This window comes from Nelumbo lutea, chromosome 6 (genome assembly GCF_056320005.1).
Source record: "Nelumbo lutea isolate HS-2025 chromosome 6, American lotus-T2T, whole genome shotgun sequence".
NCBI lineage: Eukaryota > Viridiplantae > Streptophyta > Magnoliopsida > Proteales > Nelumbonaceae > Nelumbo > Nelumbo lutea.
The window spans coordinates 36911863-36921749 of record NC_142689.1 but is presented as its reverse complement, the minus strand read 5'-3'; the positions used below and the strand labels follow the sequence as shown (position 1 = coordinate 36921749).

The following is a 9887-nucleotide window of genomic DNA, read 5'->3' as shown; positions in this document are numbered from 1 at the left end:
ATTTTCCTATTCTCTCTCATTAAATCTCATATTAAGGTATATTCTCTTATTAAATCCAAAAAATTAATTTTAATATTATAAAAATAAATTTTTTGAAAAAAAAAAACTATTTCCTTCCCTCCCAATGGTGAGTAAGAAATTCAACCATTTTGGGCTAAATGGGTTAATAAATAATGTCATAATTAAATAATAAAAATTTAAACTATATAATACAAAAAATAAAAAGGATTAGACATATATCTAATATTGCATATGAAATGTAAGAAGTAATTTTGTTAATGATGAAAATGGAATGACAAAGTTAAAATCAACCTATAAATGAAATAATGTCATAGTCAAATAATAAAACTTTAAAAAATAGGAAAATAAATAATAAAAAAATAAAAATAGAAAAAATTTGGACACATATCTAATGTTGTATATTTATAAAAATAAATATTAGGTACATCTCTAATAATATACATTCATTATCAATGATGGAATTGTAATATAAAATTTAGTGTCAACATAGAAATCAAATTATTTTCCTTTTTGGGTTGTGGATTAGTGGTTTGGGTCAAATGCATTCACCGATGATATGATAGTTAAACAATAAATCTTTAAAAATATAACAAAGTACAAGTAATCAAAAGAATATATAAAAAATTATTTATTAATTATGTCAAACAAAAATTAAGTATGATAAGTAAAAGTTATTTATATAATGTAGATGATATATAATTTAAAACAAATCCGAAAGTAAAGCTATTTTATTATCTAGATGGTAGATCAATGATCCAACTTTTCAAAGAAACACATGTTGTCATAATTGAATAATAAATATAAAAAAAAAAGATAGAACACAAATAATGAAAAAGTAAAAAAATTCTATCGCATTTGGGAACATTTATAAGGTTATATATTCATCATAATAAATAAAAATAATTATTAAAATAAATTTTATTTTTATTTATGTTTATTATTGTAATTTAAAATTTTCACATGCAATAAATGTGCACATTTACTATAAGGATTTGAGTTTATTTTTAATCATATTGTTACTTTTGTTAATTTTCAATTTTTATCTTAATTATGAAATATCTAAAATTCAAGTAATTAATATGAAAAAAAAAATTCTCACATCCAACCCACGTGCTTAATTACTAGTTAAATAAAATATATGATGGTAAATAATGATTAAAGGAACAAAATCCCGATTTGATCAGTTATATAATATTTATAGCAGTTATTTTTTTAGAAGTTTTTCTAAAGCATGATATCCTTTTTAAATTGCTTTTAATTTAGTTATTGAAACAAAAAGCAGTTCTAGTTCCATGGAATTGGACTTCATAATTAAGGGACTTCTCCAAGTCCGCTGAATTTGTGACAAGTGGACAAGTGGACTGTTAGAGGCTGGTCTATTTTTGTAAAATAGAAGAGAAAAAGATAGAAGCAAGTATGTGGGTGTGTCCAATGTGGAGCTCGACACCCTAGGAGAGAAATTTATATTAAAAAAAGCAAAAGGACCAAATTGTCCTTAGAGTACAAGAGAAGATAGTGTACAAGAAGAAAATAAAATACAACAAGATGTAAATTATAGAAATAGCCCTCTCAGCCAACTCTCTTTATCACTACATTCCCCCTCAAATTGATGCTTAGGAATCAACATCAGTTTGTCCATAAAGAAAAAGTGGTGTGCCCACATCATAGCTTTTGTCAAGAGATCTGCAATTTGAAGCCAAAAGACACATGGGGAAGAGAAATAGTGCTAGCTTGAAGATCACAAGTAAAGTGGCAATCAACTTCAATGTGCTTTGTGCATTCATGGAAAAAAGGATTAGAGGCAATCTTGATGGCATTGACATTATTTGCAAAGAGGGGAGCTGATGGTGGTGACTCCTGTACTATGTCATGTAGCAGAGCCCTAAGCCATATAATTCACTACATACAGAAGACATGGCTCTATATTCAACTTTAGTAGAAGATTTTGAAACTGTAGATTGTTTCTTACACTTCCAGGCAATGAAAGAGTTACCAAGAAAGACACACCATGCCGTAGTAGATCATCTAGTGTCTACACAACCAACCCAATCAGCATCAACAAAGGTAGTAAGGCTGGTGGATGATGACGAGGAGAAGTATAAGCCATGAGATAGGGTTTCCCTTAGATACCTAATAATCCGATGAACTACAGACATGTGAGGTTGTCGTGGAGATGAGACCAATTGGCTCACTAGTTGGATTGTATATGATATATCCAACTGAGTCATCATGAGATATATTAAGCTACCCACCAGCTATCGGTTCAGAGTAGGATCTTGAAGAGGAGAGCCCTTATCCTTAGTTAATTTCAAATTAACCTCCAAGAGAGTATCAAAAGTCTTGGAATCACTGAGATTAGCCATTTTGACAATATTCATTGCATACTTATGATGGTTAACAAAATAGCCATGGGAATTATGACTGACCTCAAGTCCCAAGAAATAGGTTAAAGGTCCCAAATCGTTCATCTTAAAAGAGTTTTTTCAGACCAGTGATTCCCTCCACATCATTCCCCATAATAATTATATCATCAACATATAGGAATAGAAGGGTCATACCCTGAATCCAATGCAAAGTGAAAAGAGAGTGATTAAAAGAGCTTTGAATAAATCCTGCATCAATAATCACAGATCTATATCTCTCAAACCAGGTTGTGAGTACTTGTTTTAGGCCATGTAGAGACTTCTTGAGACAACTAACAAGCTCTGGATATGTGCCATATCCAGGGGAGGTTTCATGTAAATCGTTTCCTTCAATTCTCCATGAAGAAAAACATTTTTCACATCTATCTGATGAATTGTCCAATCTTTAATTGTAGAGATGCCTAATAGGATTCTGGCTGTAATCATTTTTACCACAAGAGCAAACGTCTCTTCATAGTCTATCTCATATTCCTATTTATAGCCTTGCACAAGAAGTCTAGCCTTGTACCTATCTAGGCTTCCATTTGACTCCAACTTTATTGAGTAGACCCAGTGGCTTCCAATGAGACAAGCTTCAAATGGAGCCTTGACCAATTCCCAAGTGTCATCTTTCCAATATGGGATAACTACAGCCTATTGATAAGTCTTGGGAATGTATGTGGTGGATAAGATATTAGAAAAGGAACTATGATCTAGAGAGTAACCATAGTGGTTAGGTGGGCGAATAATTCTAGAAGAGCGGCACAATGTGGGGGCAATGGGTTCAAGTGGTAGGTTAGGAGAACTTACAAAAGTGAATGGTGTAATTGGATCAGCAACTAATGTTGGAGAATGCAGAAGGGGCATAGGAGCTGATGTAGACTTTTGTCTTCTGAAGTAGGTCTAAAGTTGTTGTGCATGTGATGTTGGAGCATTTGGAGGATCTATGGAACCCAAGATATGCAACAAAAAGACAAAAGGAGCAGGAAATTTAACAATATGCTCAAAGAAAGATATGTGCTCAAGAAAGATGACATTATGAGAGATCCTAATATGATGAGCTTCGGGATCGTAACACAAGAATCCCTTGTGGTCAGGGCTGTACCCACAAAAGCACATAATGTTGCCTATGCAATCAACTTGGTGTGTTCATGGGGTGGAAGATAAGTAAAGCAAACACAACCAAAAACTTTGAGCAATGATAGGTTAGGAGATTTGTGAAACAAAGACTATAATGGAAAGGTACTTTTCAAAATAGAATATGGAAGATGATTTATTAGATACACAGCAATGCTGGCCGTCTCCACCCAAAACCAAAAAGGAATATGAGAATCCCATAGAAGGGTCCGAACTACACTCAAGATGTTTCTATTCTTTCTTTCTACTACTCCGTTTTGTTGTGGAATACTAAGACATGATTTTGGGGATTGGATTCCCTGTTTTTTAAAATAAGCCTAAAAATCCCCATCAAAGTCTCTTGACTTTTCCAAACAAGATAAAGACGAAAAGTATACAAGAAAAAAAACCCAAAATACATAATTCTTCGTATATATTCAAATAGGACTCATAAGCTGAATAAGGCAGGCCAAGCCTTACACTTTAAACAAAAAACACTATAAAATTTTGTCTTCGAATTTTTTTCAACTTAATTCGTTGCAGATTCAAAAAAACTAAAAATGAGTAATATCCTTAAAAGATTAGAAAAATGAAAAGCAGCATAGTACAAATTAATGGCACAAAGAGTTGTGAGAGCACATGAACTTCTCCACTTTATTTTTGATCAGTGAATTGAAGTTGGGTCTAAACCTTCCAAATAAAGTTAAAAGGATGATGGTTCCTTACGATTAAAGAATAGGCCAGAAGGTCCACCATCAGGGAGCAAAGCCAACCTCACTGCACTTTCTGCACCTTCTTCAACAGTTAAGACACCGGTATTGTTGTTGATATCCGTTTTCACAAAACCAGGACAGACACAGTTTATGCAGAAATTGGGAAGCTTCTTTGCTAGAATCCGTGTATATGCATTGAGAGCCGCCTTAGAGATTATATAGGCAGAAAAAGAAGGCCAGCCTCTAGATTCCAAAGAACCTTCCCTGAAATCCTTTAGAAACTCATTTATCACTTCATCCACTTTCTCTTCCGTGATGCCATCAATATCACTCAACACCTCTTTAGCTCTTTCATGGGAGATATGCTGCAACATTGAGAAAACCAGCGTCAATTATTGGGTAATGCATGCACAGCCTTCCACTCATTTAAATTCATGTAAATGCAATAGTGCAAATAATAACGAGTGTAAATTTCTGATTTACTTTTGCTTTAAATTTGACTAGTTTATCAGAAGTAAAATCATGGAGTATGAAGCAAAATGATATGATCTCCATATATATAGAATTGTGGTAGGAAAGAAGGATAGGTGGTGCAAATTTTGCATCAGCTTTTTGAATGCAAGATTTATACTGCTAACAGGTGCAAATGAGGCAAAAGATAACACTTTTGTATGAAATAATAATACAAATCTTAGTTGCAAACAAATATAAAACTGAACTAGATCAAAATTGCATTCGATAAGATTTGTACTGCAAGCCAAGGTTTTTAAAAACCAATTTAGAATCTGAACCATTTTGGCCACCAGTTTTTGGGTCGACAATTCGATCATCTGGTTCGAATGCCCAGGTTGGTAGGTCACTGACCAAATCAACAGTATTTTACCAAGGATCAGGTTAAAGGTGAAACGAAACCGATTGCCTTGACGGTTCCCAGGCCGAACACCCCGACCATATGAGTGAAGGGAATGAGAGATCCATCATATGGATGCCCAAATCTTGTGGAATAAGGGGGTGAATTTCAAAAGTTTTCTCTCCCTTCAACTGGGAACCGCATTCCCTATTTAGAAAATCATATTTTCAATGATCAATCTTGAACCAAAAACTGAACTAGATCTAAACCAAAAGGAGTAGGAGAGGATTATACCTGATACGGAGAAATAATATCTCCCAACGAAGGTGTTCACGCCCAATGAAGGATCCAAAGACTGCTCCCAATGAAGATGGCGCAATGTAGGATGGAGCACAATCAGTAGTGGTCTTCTCCAAGAACTCTGTCCTTTGCAAGAAACAACAGGACAGCACATGAGCACAGCTTCCTATCAATTTTTTCTTAAAGAACTGATGTCAAGATCGAATCTTGACTTCTCCCACAACTGGAGATCGAACTGGCAAACAGGGCAGCAAGAATGAATTCTGCAGGGTTGCTTAATTCTTTCTTCTGTGTTTTTTAGCACTAAAGAGGATGTGAGTATCTCATTCATCTAAAGGTTGCCGCCCCTTCCTTCTTTTGTAAACCCAAATGATCAGCTTTTAATCCAATTAGGAGTTGCTTATCCAAATCATATTTGGATCAGCCCTCTCTTTAGGTGATAAGTATAAACCCTTATCTTATCTGCAGATTAGATTAGCTTTCTCCTAATCTCACTAGGAGGTTTCTAGATCTGAATCACATTCAGATCTAGACTCTCCGATTGGATAGGGTCAAGACCCTATCCTATCTGCTAATCCATCTTAGATTTCGCCCCATAATTAACTAATTAAATAGCCCAGTTCGAAGTGGGCCTAAGCCCATTAAGCTTATGTGCTCACTTAACATTCCTAACTGCTACCCATTTGGGCTTCCTTGTATGGCGTGGGACCCAAGCATTGATATACGCATCTGCCACATGGGTGTGGCCCAGCCTTTGTTACAAGGCCTAGCCGAATACACTGTTATGGGCAGTGCACCCCCTGAAAACCCATCAAATGGGCTCTATGGGCCCGACACTTACCCTAAGTGGTCCCTCGGCCAAGCCACCTTGTAACACACAGGGACTGTGGGCAGATGCAAGATTAGCCCATCTGGTATTATCCTCAATGGTCTTACACTTAACCTCTCAGCCCATAATGATCATACGCTGCCGGAAAAGAGAATACCTCTCCCTCGGCTGCAAAGAACAGTGTTGCACTCACTACTTATATGGATCCCGAGAATTTAAACTTTTTTGCAAACATTTTAGAAACCATAATATATATTTTTATATCTCATATAAAATATACTTTGCAAAACAAATCTCAACAATTAAAATTGGTTACCAGCAGTCTTGGTTTCTATCAGTGAGAGTGCATCCCCGATCATTACCTTTGTCCGACAAAGGGGCTGATCCTATCACTACGATCACCCACTCAGATGAATTCTCAGACTGTCCCAACATGCCCAGGTTTTGACCCCCGCTAAGGACCTCACTGATTGGTTCATCAAAGACAGCCCAATTCGACACCTAGTGCAATATCATAATCGAGTTTAGGGGTCGGGTGTAACTTTATAGTTTTGCCCATCAATCTCCAAGGTCCAGGGCAATATTGAAAATCTAGTCCAGTTCAAAGATTCAATTAATCCTACACTGTACGTGCCTAGGGTCTCACCCTGGCAGCTGAGACAGGCCACCCCAACCGACTTGGTGGCACAACAGTGTCAATCTTATCAGGATAGATCTCCCCAGACCAACCCACTGGCTGTGAACATTCTAAACTAATACGAGTCTCATTAAGTGTTCATTTTAAGGGTTTTACACAAAAACATACCAAGGGAACATGAATCAAATATGCACTTTTATTCATTTACAATAAACTCATAAAGTACACAATTCTGATTGAAGCTAAGGGCATACAAAACTGTCCAACAATGGGTCAATGGGAAAACACTGCTACAGACAAACATAGCCTTACTAAAAGTAAAATATATACAAAGTAAAATTCAGTTAATGGGGTAAAAGTAATAATTTGCTTCATTTGATAGTAGAGAAACCACCAAGACGCATGGGTCAGCTAGAATCTAAGAGTAGGAATGGCAACGGGGCGGGGATCATATTCCTCATCTCCGCCTCCGATTTTGAAATTAGTCTCCATCCCCGATCCCTGACGGAGATGATTCCCCACAGGGACCCGAATCTTCGAAATTTTTTAAATAACAGTATTTTTTTTTGAAAAATGAATTTACTTATTATAAATAATGTTTTAAATATGGTTTAATATACATACATATATATATATATATATATAAATATAATAATATATATTTAATATAAATAGCATTTTATACGGAAATTCCTATTAATCCCCATCCCCATTCCCAGTACCCCACCAAAACAATCCCAATCCCCGACCCTATGTCGGGGATAGGAAAAATTGCCATCCCTATCTGAGAGAAGCTAAATTGTCGTTGCCTTCACATGCCACACGCAATTTCTTTCGTATAATACAAGTAAGGATTTCCAATTGTTTTGATTCGAAGGAAGATTTTATACCTGAAGTTTCCCCATGGAAGAGGAAACATTAACAATTCTTGCTGAACCAGATAGCTGAAGGAGGGGAATAAGTGCTTCACTCAGTCTTTTAGCTCCATAGTAGTTTGTTTGCAGGCATTCTTCTGTCAATTCGTAAGTTTCGCTTATTACTACTTCTTTCCAATTTGGTTTCTCATCTTTTCTCTGCATCAATGTAACAACCTCAGTCTGTTTGGCAGCTAATAACACTATGGCACCCACATCCTCCACAATAATAAAATTTTCTCTTTGACCCAATAATTGTTTATCTATACAACAATTCTGGTTAGCAACTCTGCTAACAAGTTATATGGCTCACTAGGTTCAGCCGTTGAGATAAAGTTAACAATCGTTAATATGTTAAATAATAGATTCAGCTATCGCCTTGTGAGAAGCTTGATGAAAGGACTAGGTTGCAGAAAAAATAAGTAGGTTGATAAATGGCGAGATTATACTCTACCTCAATAGTCAGAAGTTTCAGGAAAGCATCAAGGTCTACTATCGCTCCACTTATCCCAGCGTTGTTCACCTGCAAAGGATTCGATTTCTCTTTCATGTATTCATTTCATTTTGAAGATTTAAAAAACATGTATTATAGGGCTGCAAATGGATCGGATTGAATCGAAATCAGATATAGGTATATTCGAATTTAATTTGTTATATTTAGAATCGGATCATATCCATCAGATATCTAGCGACTTCAAATTGAATTGGGATTCTAATTGGATCATGTTATGAACAAAATGAATCGAAATTTATTTATACAAAACTTGAGCCTATGACATCAATTTAGTGAAAATAAAACATGCATTGAGACCAACTTCAGTGAAAGATATAATATAATTTTTAAGTTATACATGAACATATATATTTAAATCGAATTGAATCAGAGTATATCGGATCAGAGGGGTAAATCCATATTTGATCCAATTCTAAATGGGTCAAATTCATATCACCCCTAATAGGATCAAATTCAAATTCAGATAATATCAGATAATGTTTGCAGCTAGCCCTAATGTATTTTTTGTTTTTTTAACAAAAACCAACTCGTCTCTGCTTTTCAATGCAAGGACACAGTTAAATGCAATTTTTTTTCCAAGGTGGCAATTTAAAAAAACAAACGAAAACAAAAACATTCATGTTGTAATTTGAAAAATACTCCCTTTTCAGGGGTGTTCTACAACATGTTCATGCATATTCCATAAATCATATAACTTTTATACTAAAAACATTGTTTTTGTTTTAAAAACCAATATAAAAAACATATAATATTTTTTAATTTGAAACAAAACCAACTTATCTTTGCCTTGGAAAACAAAAACAGATACATTCATGTTTTTGTTCTAAAATAATGTTACCAAGATATCAAGCTTCCCAAAATGGGATTTGACAAAATCTCCCACAGAAGCAATACTAGAGGGATCCATCACATCTAGCTGATGAAAAATCACATTACAGAGTCCGGTGGCTTTGAGATTTTCAACAGCCTGGAGACCCTTCTTCTCATCTCTAGCTGTTAACACCACCAGTACACCTTTAGATGCTAACTGTCGACAGATCTCCAGTCCAATCCCTTTATTGGCTCCTGTAACTACTGCACACCTGCAAAACAGATCCACAATCGGAGATGTTGGAGGATTCGATCAGAACGTTTACAGGAATGATTTGATTAATCTTAAGTAGCAAACATATCAACTACCTCTTTGTGGCAACAGTAGGACTTTCGATTGTTTCCGCCATTCCGATGAATTTGTCCGGAGGATTATAGCCAAAGATCTCTTCTTTTTGGTCTGCAAGCGAAGGAGATGAGATATAGATCCTTACTGTCTCGTATAACCGCCGGATGTAGGAACCAGAAATATCCGTCGCCACGTCATGCCTCATATTTTCCACATACTTTCCTCTCTATCTTCTAGAACTCACCATCGTTTGGAACTTAAAAGAACGCATATTTGTTACGACATGTTCATGAATTAAGGCTGAGTTTGAAAATATGTACTATGAAGATACAAACAAAACCCAGCATGTGAACAGGTCTAATGGTCGGGGACAAAGCAAGGAACACATGAGGTCCACTAACTTTACGATAATGAATCTATGAGAAAGATGCC

The 9887-nt window shown here is 35.5% G+C and overlaps 1 protein-coding gene across 3 annotated transcripts; it reads right to left on the bottom strand.

The window, feature by feature from the left end:
• Positions 1-1436: 1436 nt before the first annotated feature.
• Positions 1437-9887, bottom strand: LOC148848572 (short-chain dehydrogenase/reductase 1-like). 3 transcript variants are annotated; one of them, XM_088948767.1, is made up of 6 exons: positions 9476-9864; positions 9135-9378; positions 8237-8305; positions 7759-7941; positions 4266-4617; positions 1437-1704 (listed from the first exon to the last, which is right to left on the bottom strand). In XM_088948767.1, exons 1-6 carry the CDS (start codon positions 9658-9660, stop codon positions 1574-1576), a joined length of 1164 nt encoding a protein of 387 aa, XP_088804893.1. In that variant the 5' UTR covers positions 9661-9864; the 3' UTR covers positions 1437-1573. The 3 variants fall into 3 exon arrangements, with proteins under 3 accessions (XP_088804893.1, XP_088804895.1, XP_088804894.1); XM_088948769.1 differs by lacking the exon at positions 7759-7941 and having other exon boundaries at positions 9476-9887; XM_088948768.1 differs by lacking the exon at positions 1437-1704 and having other exon boundaries at positions 3956-4617; positions 9476-9884.